We start from the raw sequence: 19,453 nt of genomic DNA on the forward strand, positions 1-19,453 counted from the left end.
GACACACCTCCTTGGTCCCGCTCTGCAGCACAGCAGGCATGACCAGGGTCCCCCTGGGCTCCCTGGGGATGTTGGGCTGTCTCGTCTATCACTGTAACAGGGGACTTGAAGCCCCTGTGTGAGCAGCAAGACCCACTTATGCCCGGTCTGTCCTAGCCCAGGCCCTCCCACCACGCAGTTTCCCTGGCTGCTGGGCTCCAGCCCACCTTGCCCAGACCCCAAGTTCAGGGCCTCCAGTAAACAGGACCCCCAGAGTGAAGCCCCTCAGGAGGCAGAGCAGGAAAGGGTCAGCCCCCAGGAATGACATTCTTCCATGCAACCGCCACCCTAAGGAGGTGCAGATAGCAAGAAAAGGCACAGTTCTTTATTCAGTGGGAGGCAACTCCCCCAGGACCATGGCAACCTTCCCAGGGACCACACTGACCTCTACCAGGGCCACAGTGACCTCCCCCGGGACCATGGTGACCTCCCAGAGGCGAATGCCCCCGGGCCACAGTCTGGCCAACACCGGCTTGCCCCACAGTGGCCTGGGGGTACTCAGAGGCCCTGAGGGGGATGGGCTGCCCCTGCTCAGGCTGCTCTGAGGAAGTGGGCAGCCCCCAGATGTTCTCCAAAAACCCACAAGCCCAGCCTGCCCACCTAGAACGGCTACATCAAGACCAGACCCTGCCAGTGCAGGCTGCCTGGCGGAGCCACCATGGCTGGCTAGCGGCTTGGTGGAGGAGTCTTCTGCAGCAGCCACTCCAGAGTCTCCAGGAGGTAAGACATGCCGTAGTGCCAGGCAATGTTCCGGAAGATTCCAACCTGCTCCATGAAGACCTGTAGGAGTAAAGACTGCAGTAAGCCCTGAGTTCTAGCCAGGAGAAGCTGAGACTCGAGGGAGAGAGGCAGGGACAGAGCACTGCCCACCTTGGTGTGCATGGTGAGGGCAAAGTCGCCTGCACAGCTGCAGTGGATGGGCATGTGGGTCTCCTTCACACCACTGCACTTCAGGCAGACCTGCGACGAGATCTGGTCAGGACGCTGGAGCCTGCGGTGCTCGAGCTCAGCACGTGTACCCAGACCCTCACTGCTGGTGTGGGAAGCACGGGGGCCACGGGTGGCCCTCAACCTCGAGACGGTACTGCAGTGCTTTGAACAGCCCAATGATGGCTATGTATACTGTCCCCAAACAAGCACGTGCATATGTGCCTGGACACATAAGCACACGCATCCCCAGACATACATATACACACACACACACACACACACACGTGCCCAGGTACACACATGCAGAGACATACACATGTGCTCAAGACACACGCAAACATGCATGCACACACACGTTCCCGGACACACACAGACATGTCACGCAACTACATGTACCCACTACAGAGTGCAGGTCACTTGCACAGACGCCCTCTGCCTGGGGGGCGGGGCTGGCTCTGCAGCTATGCACCCCAACATACACACGTCCTCACCAGGTCCTGCAGCGTGAAGGCCATCAGCTTCTTCTGCAGCGCATCCACCAGGGCCGCCTCAATGACGGTGGGGTCATAGGGCACCTCACAGTTGGAACAGAGCCACTGAGGCAGGACTGCCCCATCCTGGCAGAGGAGGGACAGGTGACCCCTTGTCTAGGCCTCCTGCCCCACTGGCCCAGCCCAGGTCTGCAGGAAGTGCTGGTGTGATGGTGGGGGGCCCACTGCCAGGAGGGGCCAGTTCCAGGGCTGCCACTGACCACGTGTCCCCTCTCCCACACTCACAGGACGGGACCACTACTGACCTCAAGACCCCTCTCCCACACTCACAGGATGGGATCACTACTGACCACGTGGCCCCTCTCCCATACTCACAGGATGGGACCACTACTGACCACATGGCCCCTCTCCCATACTCACAGGATGGGAACACTACTGACCACGTGGCCCCTCTCCCACACTCACAGGACAGGGGCCACCTGGGCCCCACATGGCCCCTCTCCCATACTCACAGGATGGGATCACTACTGACCACGTGGGCCCTCTCCCAAACTCATGGCTTAGGCAAGTCCCAGCAGGTGTGGCTTGCACAGTGGGGGTCACTGGGGCCCACCTGGGAGAAGGTGGAGTCTTTGCACAGGTCCAGGTCCCGGCAGAAATTGCAGCTGTGGCAGATGACCTCTGAGAGCACATGGGAGCGGCAGGGGTCTCGGAACTGTGCCTCCTGTGAGAACTCGCCGACGCCTACCAGGCGCAGCAGGTCCCGGCGCAGCTTGTTCACCTGGTTCGTGATGTTCGTGTCCAGGGACAGGACCTGCAGGGCAGCGTGTCAGGCACCCGGCTGCCGCTAACGCTCTGGGATGGAGACCTATACCGCTGGTGCCCCAAAGCTGCAGGTCCTCTGAGGGCCCCAACCCCTCAGAAGCTTCTGGTGCCCCCACACCTGGGCCCTGGCGGTGGTGGGCTCTGCCCTCCCATCAGGGGCTCCTCCCCCAGTGACCAGCCATCAGTCACTTTCCGTTCACAAAGGAGCTGACGCCAACCCCTCCAGGATGGCGAGGTCTCCACGCAGCCCAGGGAAGTCTCTGCCCAGAACGTGTTGAAGAGTGCAGTGCAGAGCCAGGAGGCGCAGTCCCTCCTGGCCAGACACTGGGTGCACCCACCCCATCTGTTCCGATGACCTTGGAACCACCGCAGGCCCACTTCCTCTGCCTGTCCAGCACGTGTGGTTCTGGCCCAATTCTGGCCCACAGGAGGGTGTGTTTAGTATTTTACCCCTGCTGTGTCGGGGGGAGCCCTGGTGGCTCAATGGTTAAGAGGCTGATTGCTAACCAAAAGGTTGGCCGTTCGAATCCAGCAAGCAGCTCCTTGGAAACCCTGTGGGGCAGTTCTACTCTGTCCTGTAGGGTTACTATGAGTCAGAATCAACTCAATGGCAATGGGCTTCGGTTTTTTTTGGTGGGTGTGTTGGGGAGGGGCCTCAAGATGGGACCTCAAAGTGCCATATTAACAGAACCACCCGATGCCCTTTTCTCTGCCGGACCACCCACACAACAGACCACCTCCGTGTCGCCACCTGGCCCCATCTGGAGGGAGCCCTTGAGGGCTGGGGGACCCCCAAATGTCGGACAGGGCACAGGTCACCCTGCCACCAGCTTGGTGAAGCTGGGCCAATGCTTCCAGATCACCCTCTTTCCCCCTGGCCTGAGCTGGCCAGCAGAGGGGTGAGGTGTGGGGCAGACAAGGGGTATGGGCAGGGAGAGGTGTGGGGCGGGCGTGGGGTGTAGGGCAGCCATGAGGTATGGGGCAGGCGCAGGGTAGGGTGAGCATGAGGTGTGGGGCGGGCGCAGGGTGGGGTGAGCACGAGGTGGGGACAGAGGTGCAACAGCATGATGACCCCGCAGGGCTCCAGGCCCAGGGTGCAGACATGAGCATCCTGCCCTTGCTCCCCTGTGCATGCTGGCCCCCTGATGACCATGGCCCAGATGTGCCCATACCTGGCTATAGCTCACAGACGGAAGCTACATGGCAGAGGAGCTTCCAGACCCTGTGGATGCACTGGCCACTCACGGCTCAGCCACCTGCCGGGCAGTGCCCCACAGGCTCCTCCAGTGTCCCCCTCAGCACCTGCCTCCACCTCCCAAAGTGCACTCGGTTCTTCCTCCGGCCAACTCTAGCTTGGAATCATTCGGGAAATGGGGTTCTGGGAGACTGCCCACAGCGTGCCCCCAACTGTCAGCAGGTTGCCCACACACACCCACTTCCATAGTATTTTATTTCCAAACAAAGACAATAACAGAACCATCCTTCCGGCAAACCTGTGATTGCCCTCCTTACTGAACCACGTGAACCCTATCCAGGAATAACAACAGAATCGTGAGACAAACCACTGTTGTTATAAGCCACAGAGTTGGGGTGCTTTGTGAAGCAGCAATCGATACTGACACAGAAACTGTGCCTAGAAGTGGGGTATGGATGTAACAAAACCCAGAACCTGTGGCATTGGTTGTGGGACCAGGAGGACGTTAGCAGAGGCCAAAGACCACCAAGGAGACCACTGAACACTGGAGAAAGACGCCACCAGGTCGCACCGCGGTGGAGCCCCCACAGCAGGAATGCAGACACAAAGCCTGTGGACCCACTGGGACTTCCAGGCAGATGCTGAAAGTGCGAACTGGCTACTTTGAGCAGCGCAGATGAGGCACTGCAGAGAAATGAATCAAAAAAGAAAATGCCAAAGGTATCTGGGTGGCACAAATGGTTTGCATTCGGCTGGTAACCAACAGGTTGGCAGTTCAAACCCACCCAGTGGCATCACAGAAGAAAACAGGCCTGGCGATCTGCTTCTGTAAATATTACGGCCAAGAAAACCCTATGGAGAAGTTCTATTCTGTAACACATGGAATGTCCAAAAGTCACAATAACATCGAAAGCAAAATTATGAGAAAATACAGAGGGCCCAAGGCAGTCTGTACAGCCAGCAAAAGTTTCTCAAAAGTAATAAATGGCCTCACGTTCAAGAGCGAATGGAGAATGTGGCTATCAGACCCACAGTTAAGACCTCAGGAAGATGTAAGGTGCATGACCCTCTCAGCTAGACAAAGAGCTTCTAGGAATCGCAGCTGTTTCACCCTGACCCGCTATCCAAAGTACAGACAGGCCTGTCTCAAAGACAACTGTGCACGTGGCTTTTGTCTAATGGAAGAGCCTACACTCAACACAAAAGGAAACCCACAAAGTTTTTAAGGGAGATGTATTATATGGAACTAAAAGAGACAGTAAAAATTAAAGATGTTTCATGGGTAAACTCTACCAAACTTTTAAAGAAGAAATGATACCAATTCGACACAAACTCCTCAAGAAAACAGAAGACAAAGGAACACTTTCCAACTCATTTTATGAGGCCAGCATTATCCTGACACCAAAACCAGGCAAAGACACTACAAGAAAACTATAGAGCAATAACTTGAAGAGCACAAACAAAAGAATCCTCACAAAATACCAACAATACATAAAAAGGATAATACATTGTGATCAAGTGGGATTTATCCCGGGAATGCAGGGCTGGATCAACATTTGAAAACCAATCAGTATAATTCACCATATCAACAGACTAAAGAAGAAAAAACTAAAGAAAAACAATATGATCATCTCAACAGATGCAGAAAAAGCACTTGACAAAATTCACTACAGATTCATGATTAAAACTTTCAGGAAACTAGAATCAGAAGAGACCTTCCTCAACCTGACAGTGTGTTCCCCCAAAATTTACAGCTGATATCATAGCAAATGATGAAACATGAATGCTATGAGGATCTATGGACCGTAAGAAATTATGGATAGCCTCGTGAAGAATGGCAATTCCCGAACACTTAATTGTGCTCATGAGCAATCTGTATACAGACCAAGAGGCAGTCATTTGAACAGAACAAGGGGATACTGCGTGGTTTAAACTCAGGAAAGGTGTGCATCAGGGTTGTATCCTTTCACCATACTATTCAATCTATATGCTGAGTAAATAATCTGAGAAGCTGAACTGTATGAAGAAGAATGTGGCATCAGGGTTGAAGGAAGACTCATTAACAACCTGCAATATGCAAATGACTCAACCTTGCTTGCTGAAAGAAAAAAGGACTTGAAGGACTTACTGATGAAGATCAAAGACTGCAGCCTTCAGTATAGATTATATCTCAGCATAAAGAAAACAAAAATACTCACAACTAGACCAATAAGCAATATAATAAACTGAGAAAAGATTGAAGTTGTCAAGGATTTCATTTTACTTGGATCCACAATCAACACCCATGGAAGCAGCAGTCAGGAAGTGAAAGGACATTGCATTAGTCAAATCTGCTGCAAAAGACTTCTTTAAAGTGTTGAAAAGGAAAGATGTCACTTTGAGGACTAAGGTGCACCTGAGCCAAGGCATGGTATTTTCAATTGCCTCATATGCATGCGAAAGGTGGATAATGAATAAGGAAGATCGAAGAAGAATTGATGCTTTTAAATTATGGTGTTGGTGAAGAAAACCGAATATACAATGGACTACCAGAAGAATGAACAAATCTGTCTTGGAAGAAGTACAACCAGAACGCTTCTTAGAAGGGAGGATGGCGAGACTTCGTCTCCTGTACTTCAGACATGTTATCAGGAGGGACCAGTCCCTGGAGAAGGACATCATGCTTGGCAAAGTAGAGAGTCAGTGAAAAAGAGGAAGACCCTCAATAAGGTAGATTGACACAGCGGCTGCAAAAATGGGCTCAAACATAGCAACAATTTTGAGGATGGCGCAGGACCGGCCAGTATTTCGTTCCATTGTACGTAGGGTCGCTGTGAGTTGGAGCTGACTCAACAGCACCTAACAACAACAACAAGGTCGAGCACAAGGCCAGGACACCACTCCTACCACACGGGAATTCCTAGCCCATGCTTCAAGGTAAGAAGGAATAAAAGGCACACAGATTAGAACAGAAGAAATAAACCATCTCTGTTCACAGACAACATGATTATCTACAAACAAAATCCCAAAGAATCTATAAAAATGCTACAAGAATTAATAAGTGAGTTTAGAAAGGTTGCAGGACACAAGGTTAAGCACTTAACCATTGCACCACCAGGGCTCCTTATATTAGCAGTAAGGAATTGGAAACTAAAATAAATTAAAAAAAAAAAAAACAGTACTATTTATAATTTGCAATATTTATGTGCTGAAAAAGGTCCCTGGGTGGCGAAAGCAGTTTGCGATTGGCTGCTAACCTAAAGGTTGGTGGTTTGAACCCATCCAGTGGCTCCACAGAAGAAAGGTCTGGCAATTAACTTCCATAAAGATTACAGCCAGGAAAACTCTATGGAGCAGTTCTACTCTGATACACATGGTGTCAAGTCAGAATCAACTCAACAATGAGGTTTTTTTAATATGCTGAAAACCACAAAACACTGATGAAGGAAATTGAAGAAGATCTAAATGGACAGATCTACTGGTTCACGGATTGGGGGCTACTACATTGATAAGACATCCATTCTCCCTAGATTAGTCTATAGAGTTCCACTCAACATCCCAGAGGATGTTTTTTTTTTTAGAAATTGATAAACTGATTTAAGAATATATACATAGAGGACAAGTAACTAGAATAACCAAAGAATTTTGAAAAAGAGAACCGAGGTGAAGTAGTTTCGCTAATCTAAGACTTATAAAATAATAAGCAGGTGGTAAGCAAGACAGTGTGGTGTCGGTGAACAGATAGATATTTAGATCAATGGAAAGTTCAGAAATAAACCCACATATATATGGGCTATTAATTTTTGAAACAGATGCAAAGATGATTCAGTGGGGAAAGAAGAGTTTTTGTCAACATATGGTGCTGAAGTAATTGGATATCCTTATGTAAAAATATGAAACTTGACCTAGAGTATACACAATATATAAAACCAACTCAAAATGATCATAGATCTAAATGTAAAACTTAAAACTAAAAAACGTCTAGAAAGAAACATAGGAGAAAATCTTTGTGACTTTGGTTGAGGCAAAGATTTCTTAGATACAACACAAAAAGCACATCCTATAAAAGGAAAAAAAAGTGATAAACTGGATCAAAACGAAGATCTTCTACTCATTGAAAAATTCTGTTAAGAGAATGAAAAGACAACCAAAGACTGGGAGGCAATATTTTCAAAACTTATATCTGATAAAAGACTTGTATCCAGAATACACAAGGTATCCTTAAAATTCAACAATACTCTTACAGTCCAATTTTCTTTAAATGGGCAAAAAATTTGAACAGACATTTCACCAAAGAAGATAAATGAATGTCAACTAAGCACATTGAAAAGATGCTCAACATCATTAGTCATTAGAGAAATGAAATTTAAACATGAAACACCACTATGCACCTAGAGTGAAAAACTAACAACGCCAAGACAAGCGAGGATGTGGAGCCACTGGAACGCTGTCCGTACGCTGCTGGTGGGATGCAAAATGGTGCAGCCGCTTCAGAAAACAGCTTGGCAGTTTCTCACAGAGCTAAGCGGCTTACCATATGACCCAGAGATTTCACTCCTGTTTTTATCCCAGAGAAATGAAACCTATGTTCACACAGACACTTATACAAGAATGTTTATAGCAGCCGTATACATAATTACCAAACAACAAAAACAACCCAAACGTCCTTCAACCAGTGAATGGCACGTCCATACAACAGACCACTATTTAGCACAGAAAGGAATGAACCATCAATGCTTGCAACAGCCTGGATGAATCTCAAATGCCCTTTGCTGAGTGAAAGAAGCCACTTCCTAAAGCCTATATAATGTATGATTCCATTGACAGGATATTCTGAAAAAGTAAAAATACAAGAACAGGGAAGGGTTGCGGGTAAGAAGAGGGGCTGACCCCAGAGGGGCAGCACGGGGCATATTTTAGGATGATGGAGTGTCCTCGCTTTGATTGTGGTGGCACAAGGCTACCTGTCCATAAAACTCATACAACTGCATTCCACGAAGAGTGAATTTCACTTTATATAAATAAATAATAAAGTAATAATAAAACAAAACCCACGGAGAATAAACCAGTGGCTGCCAGGGGTGGGGAGAGAGCACAGGGGAACTTCCAGGGGGGTGGGGGGACTGCTCTATACCTGGATTGGGTGCTGGATACGGGACTGTGCCTTTGCTGAACTCAGAACCTCAAAGGGAAGCTAGGTTTTTCCTGTGGGCCTCCATGCTACTTCTCTGACTAGAGCATTATTTCCGCTCCACATAAACTGTTCTCCTGGCCACTGCGGGTCTTGGCTCCAACACCAGCTCCAGAAGGACCTTCCTCTACCCAGCCCGGCTCTGTCATCACTCTCCTATCTCCCTGTTTCATCTCCTCAGCACTCAGCCCTGTTCTCTGAGCTTATCTGTCTCCCCAACTGGAACTCAAGCACCGCAGCACAGGGTGCTCACCGCCTGCTCACCACTGAGTCCTCACGCCCGGCTCAGCACCGGCACACCGTCGGGCTCCAACGGTCCCAGGGAGCATGCGCACACCTGCCTCTGCATTCTCACCTTGCACACGTACTTGATGAACTCCAGAGCAGGGTTGTTGAGCAGCAGGTGAGAACCCGGGAGCTGAGGGAACATCTCTGAGGGCTCCGTAGAGTTCCGAGAGCCTGTGACTTTCTTTTGAATCTTCTGTGTGATGGTGAAGAAGTTCTGGGTGAGCTCATTTGCCACGTAGTCCTGAGAAAAAGTGATCATTCCTGGGGAGCGAAGGGCCACAGCGCCTGTCATCTCACACAGGGACAACGACACCGGGGGAGGGGGAGGGCCTCAGAACCTCTGTGGACCACCCGACGTGCCCAGGGGGTCCTGGCCCCAGCACTCACCGGGTAGGGCCCCAGCTGCACCCTCTGCCTCCTGGGAGAACTGGCTGGCCCCTCTCCTCTTCACGGGGGTGCTCCCTGGGGCGCTGCGCCTCAGCTCCTCCTTCATGCTGTGGTACACAGCCACAATGTACGCTGTCGGGAGGAGCAGGCGGGAGTATCAGAAGCCCAAGGGGCCCTGCCCCGGTCTGGGTCTGAAACCTTGTGATTGGCTATGACTTACAGCTGCCTTTAAAGCAGCCTAAAGTCCATGAGAGAAGTGGGGATGGTGAGCCTGCAATGGTGCCCAGACTCACCCTTAGAGAGGGCGCTGTGTCCACGAAGCCACGTGCATTACCCCTCCCACGGGCAAGAGAGAGAGAAATGGTCACAGTGGAACAAAGGCGAGACGCCCGTGTAAGCAAGCCTCCTCGGAAACTCTGCCAGGCCCACACGCCCAGAAGAGAAGCCAAGGGCAAGCAGACAAAGAATACGGTAACAAATCAAACCACCCCTGCCACTATTTCTGAGAGTGTATATGCGTGTCCATCTGCTGACAGTTTAATCACAATGTTCATCGTTATCTGTTCGTCTAAACAACCAACCCTAACTACCAGGGTGTTCAGTTTATGCACTCCATCCCCTGGAGAGCTGGGCCAGCAGACACTAAACGGAGGCACGGAGTGTCTCACACCAGCGTGAGGCCTCAGAGCAGCTGGGGATGGTTGGCTTCTAAAGTCCCTAATCTCTTTTCTCTCGGGGCTCATCTTGGTGTGTGATGGCACCACCAAAACAGCTCTCTGGAGCAGATCTGAGACTTCCAGTGCCCACTCAGGAGCAGCTGTCCTCAGCCCCACAGAGGGCGAGGGGCGGCCCCCCACCCAGCACTTCCAGGCTGGGACAGAGCCAGCATCCCTGAGCACAGGGGAGGCATGGTGGGTGCCTCAGGGCTAAATCTCACAAACTCGGGACTGCGAGGCGCGTGCAAGCCAGGTGCAATTTCTGACTGTTCACCTTCATGCAGCCCAGTCATGTCCCAGACACACTGACTGACCAGGGCACAACCCTGCCATGACCCTGGTGTGGAGGACGGCCCCACCAGGGGCAGCATGTCCTGGGGCTCACCTGAGACGATCATGAGAAAGTAGCTTTGACAGGAGGCCGCCTGTGGCAAAAACTGCAAAATGTTCCAGTTGTTTTCCAGTAAATCCTCCACTCTGGCTTCCTCCAAGCTTTCTTCTTCCTCCTCCTCCTCCTCCTCCTCCTCCTCCTGCTCTCTCTCTGCTTCCTCCCCTTCCGGGGACTCTTGCTGCATGTAAGAGATGATCCTGCTGTGTTTTCAAGACAGCTTTTCCTCCCATTCACGCGGCTTGCTCGCCCGCTTCCTGCAGATCTCAGCTTCAACCCACTCCCTGGAGAGGCCTCCTGGGCCACCCTGTCTGACCACCTCCTGCCCCCGTGCACTCTCCATGCCTCTACCTTCGTGTTTACCCTGCGCCCTCACCATTGATGACGCTGTATTCTGTACTTAACGGTTTGTTTGTTCATGGTGTTCTCCCCGCAAACACACTCAGCTGTGTTCACTGCGGGGCCACCAGGGCCTAGAACAGTCCCTGGCACATGGTATGTGACCACTAAGTATTGGTTGAAGGAATGAACACTGGCCCCCAAAACCATTTCTGATTCCACACCTGACTTCCCCAAGACTAGTACCTCTTACCTGTCCACAGTGAATACTAGGTGAGACCTTTCCTTTGATTCCCCCATAGTTAGATGGATCCATCCAGAGAAGAAATTCCCAGCATCGAGAGAAAGAGATTGTCAAGGAATGGAAGATCTCTTTAGAGTGGATGCTGCAAAAGAAGCAAAACAGAAACTGCTTAAATGAAATCAAGTTTTCTCCACGAAAAGAAAAAAAAACAAGCCAGCTGCTGTCAGTTGATTCTGACTCATGATGACCCCATGTATGTCAGAGTAGAACTGTGTTCTATAGGGTTTTCAAGGCTGTGACCTTTCAGAAGCAGTTCACCAGGCCTTTCTTCCGAGGCACCTCAGGGTGGGTTCAAACTGCCAACCTTTCAGGTAAGTAGTCAAGTGCGAACCATCTGCGCCACCCAGGGACTCCTTTCTCTACTTACCCTCCACTTATTTATAAATGAACGTAAAGTGGATTCAGATTCTGTTATCCCCCAACCTTTCTCGGGAACAACGATAAACGTAAACATAATAAACATAAGGAGAGGTCCACTCTGTCAGGATGCAGAAGCAGGGACCAGACATGCCCTCCCGGGAGGCAGAGTCTGACAGACTCTCTGTGTTGAGGAGATGGAGCTGAGAATCTGGGGAGATTAAGGCGGTGAGAGTTCACAGGGCAGAGGGCCAGAGAGGAGAGAGCTGCACAGAGGGAGAGCCACAGAGAGCTTCAGAGGGCTGCCCTCGGGTATTCTGCAGACTACTGGGTATCAACGTATACACTGAGAAAACTACGTGAGACCATGGAAAGAACCACCCAGAAGGATTAGAGAGAGCTGTGCTCGGCACTCACACGGGGTAAGAACGGTGCCTGGAGAGCCTCATAATTCATCACGCATTGGGTAGAATACTCAGAATGAGTCCTGCTTCAGTAGTAGGGAATGATAAGCCCTAGGTTAAATGCTGCTCTGGTTCTACCTAACAGACTTTAACAAAAGAAACTCAAAAGGATCAAACTGTTTCCAAGTAACAACTGTATACAGACTAAAGCTCAATATATTTTCCTTTTTTGTGAACATTTTATTGTTGTTTAGGTGCAAGTTTACAGAGCAAATTAGTTTCTCATTCAACAATTTATACACGGCTTGTTTCGTGACATCGGTTACAAACCCCTGAAGGTGTCAGCACTCTCTTCCCTTTATCTCTGGGTTCCCCGTGTCCATCCGCCCAGCTTTCCTGCCCCTACCACCTTTCTGAACTGTGCTTTTGGGCAAATGCTGCCCTTTAGGTCTTGTATAGTTGACTGTTTTGAGGCCTGTCTATTGTATGGCTATAATGTGATCTCTGCGAGTGATTTCAGTTCTAGGTTTGAAGGGTGTCTAAGGGCCATAGTCATGGGGGTTCCACCAGTCTCTATCAGAGCAGTACAGGTCTGGTCTTATTTATGAGTTTGAATTTTGTTCTATATTTCTCTCCCACTCTGTCAAGTATATTTTCAGGACTGAAAAAATATCCAACTCAAAATGAGGTAAAATTCACAATATCTAGCACCCAATCAAAAATCACCAAACATGCAAAAAAGCAGGGAAATACAACACATAATAAGGAGAAAAAATACCAATCAATTGAAAAAATCAGAGTTGACAAATGTCAGAATTAGCAGAATAGGAAATTAAAGTAGTTACTGGAATTGTATTTCATGTGTTCCAAAAGCTAGAGGAAAGACTGAACATCTTAAGTAGAGGCACAAAATCCATAAGAAGACCCTAACTGAGCTTCTAGAGATAAAAATGACAATGTCTGAAATGAAAAATAAATGGGATGGGATTAACAACAGATCAGACATTGCAGAAGAAAGATGCATGAATCGAAAGCCATAATGATAGAAACTATCTAAAATGAAACACAGACAGGAAAAAAAGACTTTCAAAAAATGAACAGAGAATCAGTGAACTGTGAGGGAACCTCAAGTGGCCTAGTATATGTGTAACTGGAGTCCCCAAAGAAGTGGGGAGGAGGGAAAAAATATTTGAGGAAATAATGGCTAAAAAAAATCCAAATTTCATGAAAATTACAACCTATAGATCCAAGAAGTTTAATAAACCCCAAGGACAAGAACTACAAAGAAACAACACCAAGGCACATCATAATCAGATTGCTTACAGCCAGTGATAAAGAAAAAATCCTGAAAGTAGCCAGAGGGAAGAAAGACACTACATACAGAGAAACAAAGATAAGGATGATAGCCAACTTTTCATCAGAAACAAGCAAGCAAGAAGACAGTAGAGAACATCTTAAGGAACTGAAAAAAAAAAGTCAACCCAGAATTCTATAACGAACCTGTTGCCATCAAGTAGATTCTAACTCATAGTGACCCAGTGAAATATCTTTATACCCAGTGATTTCTACACCCAGGGAAAATACCTTTCAAAAATGAAGGTGAAATAAAGATTTTTTCAGACATTACAAAAGCAGAAAGACTTCATCACCAACAGACACACTAGAAGAAATGTTAAAGAAAATTCTCAGGTGTAAGGAAAATGATATCAGATAAAAATCTGGATCTACACAAAGAAATGAAAAATACTAGGAATAATAACTACACGAATAAATACATACAAATGTTTTCTTACTATTTAAATCTCTCTAAAAATAACTGATTACTTAAACAAAAATAATAAGAATGTAGTGATACAGTGTAGGGTTTCTAATATATGTAGAAGTAAGATGTATGACAATAGCACAAAGGCTGGGGGGGTAAAAATGAAGTAAACTACTGTAAAATTCTTATACTATACACAAAATGGTACAATACTGCTTGTAGGCCAACTGTGATAAAAATGTATAGTATAAACCATAAAACAACCACTAAAATTATAAAACAAAAAAGGGAACAAGGGACAAATGGGGTTAAAAAAAAAAAAAGAGCAAGATATTAGATTTAAACCCAAACATATAAATAATCATATTAAATGTAAATGGTCTAATCACCCTAATGAACAGGCAGAAGTTGTCAGACTGGATAACAAAACAGGACCCAACTATATGCTACCTTTAAGAACTCTACCTTAAATATAAAGACACAAATAGGTAAACAGCCTCCCTTAAAGAATAATGAATTCAACTGAAGTTAGAATAAAGCTTCTGAATGATTTAATTTCTCATTAGATATTGCCCATTTCCATGGCTTGTGAAGGAAGGAATCTCCTCAAAGGTCAGAGAGTAAAGCAAAGCATTAATTTTATGTGCGATAATTCCTGCACTAAGTTCAACATCTTGTAAGAACAGGTGCAACGGAGAAGAGAAAGTGAGATTTTTTTAAAGACTTCAAAATTGCTAAAATGTGTAATAAGCAATTCAAATTGGCCTGTTGCCCAAATGAATCTGAGGGCCACAAACAGGAAAACTGGACATTTTCTTATGCTCAGGGACAGACCCCATGAGGTTAACTGCCTCTGCTCCCTGACCTTAGACAATCTGTAGTGACAGGTATCTAATAGCATTGCTTCCTGTTATCAAGCTCTTACAGGTTTATCTTTACTCTTATCACTCCTAAGTTAAGTTGGCCTCACTATGATTAAGTCAATCTTCTGCACCTAAGGTCCATTAAAAAAAAAAGGAAGAAAATACAGAAAGAAGGAGGCAAGGAGGGAGGGAAAGAAGGAAAGGAAAGAGACAGGAAGAAAGAAAATCCTAAGGAATAACCTTCCCACCCATATTTCGGCCACAGCCTGTCTGGGCCAGGCTCATCTGCAGTACCAGAAAAGGCTGTTTCAAGATAAGCCCATCCTATCAGCCCACATTTGTGGACACTGACAGTGAAAGCTTATCTCAGAACTGAGGCACACACTGTGGATACAGTGACATGCTGACTGCAGGTCTGAGAAGGATGACAACGATGGTCTTGTTTTAGAGTACATGTACTTTGATGAGGAATAAGTCCTCTAAAGTATGTCTCCTACTGCTTGATAAGGAGATTTACCATCCCTTCAGCATCAGCTACCCCTCAGTGCCACTCCTGCGTGCACAGGCAGCTGACCAGGCCTATCGGATGTTGCTCCCGCGCATCCACTAGCAACTTCTCTGTGCTTAGAAAAGTGCTTTATCTGCGTGTTTAACATAAACTCACCCAATAGTGTGAGCTTCCTGTTATAAACGAAACAAAAGGAGGGAAACTACCGTGGACACTTCACTGTGGCTGTGTCCTCTACTTACATGCAGAGAATATGCAGTGTGTGCTATGCGTGGCCAGGTTTTAGGAGGCCCGTCACATGGCCTGAGGTGTAGGCAGGTAGCCTCTATCTAAAATTCAGAAGGTAACAGCCGGCACTGACAACCAAAGACTTTGCATGAACTTCTGCTCTAAAAGCAAACACTTAGTTGCTGACATCAGTATCTATGAAAGGTTTGCAACAACTTCTTGCAATCTTCTTTCCAAAGGTGGGTACACCAGCCATTCTAATCACAAAGCAACATGCCTGCCATCTGAGTGCGCCTATGTTTTGCTACAACTGTTTTTTATGCTATGGTTGTTGCTTTACTGTATGTGTGTGTTCCTAAGCTCTCCCAGTCTAGCACCAGTCATCTTGGCCTAAGCCATAGCCGGGCCCTCGGCGAGGCTGCACCCCAGGTGCTTCTCACAAGAGCAAGCCCCGCCTCTACCTGTTGGTGATGTAATCCACGTAGGCAAGGGCGTCCTCAATGCGGCGCTTCCTCGTGCAGAGGATGATGCGGTTGAAGTTGGCGTAAATGACTGATGACCCGAGGCGCTTGAACTCAGCAATGAGCCTGCGGAGCAAGTTCAGAACACGCGGTCAAGGAGCTCCATAATCCTCAACAGAAATGCTCTTCTAACATACTTAGACCCCAGAAGCAATAGAGAAGACTAGAGCTGACCACATAAAAATAAAAAATTCTGCACAGTATAAGCAGAGCCAAAATGTAATCAAAATCTGAAGAAAAAAATTTATAACTCATATCACAGAAAAATGAGTAATTTTTATACAGAGAAAACTAATACAAATAAGGGAAAAACCAACAAAACTACAGAAAGATGGGCAGAGGATCTGAAGAGGAAGTTCACTGAGGTAACACTGTAAGCCATAGGGTGGTAAGAAGTACTCTCAGTCAGCGCTGGCCACAACAAACTGCACAACCTCTATGGGGGCTCTTTGGCAATATGTATCCAATTATCATTTACTTACCTACTTATAATATCTATCAAATCTGCAACAGTTTGGCTTCTGGAACATTATCTACAGATACATTTGCATGACCTTAAGCACAAGATCATTCCTTGAAATGTTATTTGTAAAAGTGTAAGGTTAGAAAGAGACTAAACGTCCATCAGTACGACACACCCAGACATGTGTCTCTATGACATAGCACTAACCAAAACAACCAGGCTGCAAAACACCTAACAGAGTAACAACGTCTTGTGCAAAAAAGGGGCAAAGAACCTCTGCACTCACCATTCTCTGAAAGGACGCGCACACATGCACACACACGCGCGCACGCACACACACACACAGCTGCAGTGGCAGCTAAGGGCTACTGGGATACTTCCAATTTGATGTACCATTCACCCAGAAGTGGACTATTTATCCAAGAGGTATTAGATGGCCACTGCTCTGGCGTCTGCATCTGAGCAACCAGCATGCTTGGCGAGAGCGGCTGGCAGAGCCAGGGGCTGTGGGAGACACGACTGCAGAGCACCACACCCCTGCCTCCCACCCTGGGGTGCCGCCGCAACTCACTGCAGGAAGAGCTTCTTCATCATGCTGTGCAGTGTGCGGTGCAAGGCGGGGTCATGGAGCAGGGAGGACGGGGACCGCAGCCACCGGTAGAAGTGCATCACCTGGTTGTCGGCATAAACGTTGTGGTACTGCGTGATCTCCTTCACCCAGCCCACCACCATGCTCTTCAGGATCCTGCAAGAGATGTGGAGGCAGCGCCTGACTGCCCACAGCTGGAACTGTGGGCCCACTCAGCCCCCAGGCTTTCAGTTCTGCTGGCCCAACCCCATCCCTGTGCCTCCTTGCTCCTCCTGTCCTTCAGCTTTGCCCTCAGTGATGCTACTTGTTCTTCCTACTCACGCCTCCCGACTCGACCACACTCACTCAACAATGCTGTGACCTCACTGAGTGATCAGTGCTGGGATAGAGATGGGGGACACAGTGCCCTGGAGAGAGCCACAGCTCAAGGCAGCACTTGTGGGGACACCAGCCCTGCTGGGGCCCCAGCTCATGCCCGCGGTTAGCAACAGGCCTGCCAGGCCTTCCTACCTCCAGCACAGGGTCATGGCCCTAAGTCAGCACTGTCCTCACGGTCCATCTGAGGACCCCTCACAAACTCAACATTCAAGCCCACTTTCTTGAGAGAGACAATATACGCCATTGGCAGCCTGACCCCCTTCAGGCCTCAACTAGCTGCTGACTGCCAAGAGCCGACTCTAGGCTGCACACACCACGTGCATCTAGTCTCTGTGTCTCTTTTTACCAAATTTTCTTCCCTTCTCTTGGCAGCACTATGTAATGGTTCTAGAGTGCGGCTGCTGGGAGCATCCAGACCTGTCCTCAAACCCCAACTCCCATGAGCAAAATGGTGCTCCTGTCCCCAACATGGGCTAGCACGCACCACTTGTGGGGCTGCAGAGGACAGTGTGTGTGGAAAGCCAGCCTGCTCCCTGGCACCACATGCACCCCACCAGCATGGGTCACACGCAGCCGCCTGTGACGCTGCCCAGCACAGCAGCTCCCTCTCGAGACAATGCTCTTCATGCCCACACTGGTTCCGCTACTCGGCATCTGCCCTCACCCCACTTCACATGTGTTTGTCCTGCTTCTGCGTCCCACAGCGACTCTGACCAATTTGCATGCCTGCACACCCCCTGCAGACTTCAACTTGGTACACCCAGTCCTACCTAAAGGAAGTGTGGTTTAAAAAGGTCCCCATGAGACGTCCCACCTGGGAGGAGGATGCTCAGGATAGCATGTGCTGGTGGTGGGCAGAACTAACTATGACAGGGAGCCCTGGTGCCTGGCAGCCCCATCTCCATCAACTGACCGAGGACAGCCCAGTGACACCGGCTTTAGTTGCCGTTTTTGTCTCTTTGGAGAAGATGTCGAGGCAACAAAGAAACAGCACCGGGTGTCCCTCAACAAGGACTGCATAGCATCAGTAGCAGGCATCTGCGGGTACCTGAAGGTGCTGGAGCAGAGGGCCGTCTCGTCATAGCTGGCTGGCATGGAGGCAGCCTGGTTGCCGGTGATCATGTCCTCCAGGGAGGCCTGCGGGATCGCGTCGAAGCTGATGCCTGCACTGGCGGCCCCCTCCATGTCGTTGATGCGGTGTGACTGAAGGATGGTGTTGACAGCAAGGTTCTGGACGTCCAGCTCCACGCACACTGCACACAAGGCCCCGTTCACCGGAGTCCACCACCTTGTGCCACCCACCCCACCCATGCCAATGGGAGAATCACCTGCCCCAGCACTGCCGCTGCCCAGCGCCGCCCCCCCGACTCAGCCGACTCCCTGGCACAACGGACCCCTGGACTCCGCAGTGTCAGTTGGCCCGGGCTCTCGGGGCTCAGTGAGCCCCTCAGCACACCTGCTCACCTGTGGAGTAGCAGCCTGAGCTGTTGATCTCCACTGTGGCATGGTCTTCAAGCTCCATGACCAGGCGGCTGTCGTCGGCCTCCTTGCCACCCAGGTCGGGCCGGGATGTGGGAGAGAGCCAGAGGAGGTGGCTGTGGCGCTGGAGGTGGCGGGCAAAGAAGAGGTCGGAACCAAAGGTAGAGATGTCCTCTGGAAGGTTCCCAACGGGAATGTGAAAATACCTGTGCAGAGGCAGACCCAGCCCAGAGCAGTGAGGTGCCCACCTGCCCAGACATGAACGATATGCTCACCTGGCAGCCACGGAGACACCCAGAGCCAGAGGGTGGGGCACTGACCTGCTCATTTCGAAAGCCTGGGAGAGGCAGGTGTCCAGGTGAAGGTAGTGTCGGATCATGTGCCGCGCCCCATGGCGCTGCCAGTCCAGGACTGCGTAACTGACCTTATCGGCCACCCGCACTGGCACCAGTGGGAACTCCTCCAGCACAGGGACCTCGCCTGCCAGTCTCCTCAGCTCCCAGCTGGACTGCACAGCAACCAGGGTGGGCCCACGGCGCTCCTCCTAGTTTAGGGAGAAGGGAGAGCAGGTCGACACACAGCCCGGGGGGACACACTGTTCAGAGCAGAGGAGACAGCAGGTCAACACACGGCCCAGGGAGGACACACCACTCAGAGCAGAGGGGACAGCAGGTCGACACACGGCCCACGGAGGACACGCCACTCAGAGCAGAGGGGACAGCAGGTCAACATGCGGCCCAGGGAGGACACGCCACTCAGAGCAGAGGGGACAGCAGGTCGACACACGGCCCAGGGAGGACATGCCACTCAGAGCAGAGGAGACAGCAGA

General features: G+C 49.4%; 1 protein-coding gene across 2 annotated transcripts in view; it reads right to left on the reverse strand.

Annotated features, from left to right (window-relative positions):
• Positions 1 to 490: 490 nt before the first annotated feature.
• Positions 491 to 19,453, reverse strand: part of POLE (DNA polymerase epsilon, catalytic subunit) — a 44,670-nt gene continuing 25,707 nt past the window's right edge. For both annotated transcript variants that reach the window (XM_004385016.2, XM_012558022.2), the window contains 13 exons: positions 18,945 to 19,168; positions 18,610 to 18,830; positions 18,194 to 18,398; positions 16,750 to 16,923; positions 15,656 to 15,781; positions 11,022 to 11,154; positions 10,427 to 10,610; positions 9,326 to 9,457; positions 9,006 to 9,199; positions 2,074 to 2,274; positions 1,461 to 1,586; positions 910 to 999; positions 491 to 819 (listed from right to left, as the gene is read on the reverse strand). In XM_004385016.2, the coding sequence (XP_004385073.1) occupies positions 706 to 819; positions 910 to 999; positions 1,461 to 1,586; positions 2,074 to 2,274; positions 9,006 to 9,199; positions 9,326 to 9,457; positions 10,427 to 10,610; positions 11,022 to 11,154; positions 15,656 to 15,781; positions 16,750 to 16,923; positions 18,194 to 18,398; positions 18,610 to 18,830; positions 18,945 to 19,168 (2,124 nt within the window). In that variant the 3' untranslated portion in view covers positions 491 to 705. The remainder of the gene's footprint in view (positions 820 to 909; positions 1,000 to 1,460; positions 1,587 to 2,073; positions 2,275 to 9,005; positions 9,200 to 9,325; positions 9,458 to 10,426; positions 10,611 to 11,021; positions 11,155 to 15,655; positions 15,782 to 16,749; positions 16,924 to 18,193; positions 18,399 to 18,609; positions 18,831 to 18,944; positions 19,169 to 19,453) is intronic.

Source organism: Trichechus manatus, unplaced genomic scaffold, assembly GCF_000243295.1.
Source record: "Trichechus manatus latirostris isolate Lorelei unplaced genomic scaffold, TriManLat1.0 scaffold00131, whole genome shotgun sequence".
NCBI lineage: Eukaryota > Metazoa > Chordata > Mammalia > Sirenia > Trichechidae > Trichechus > Trichechus manatus.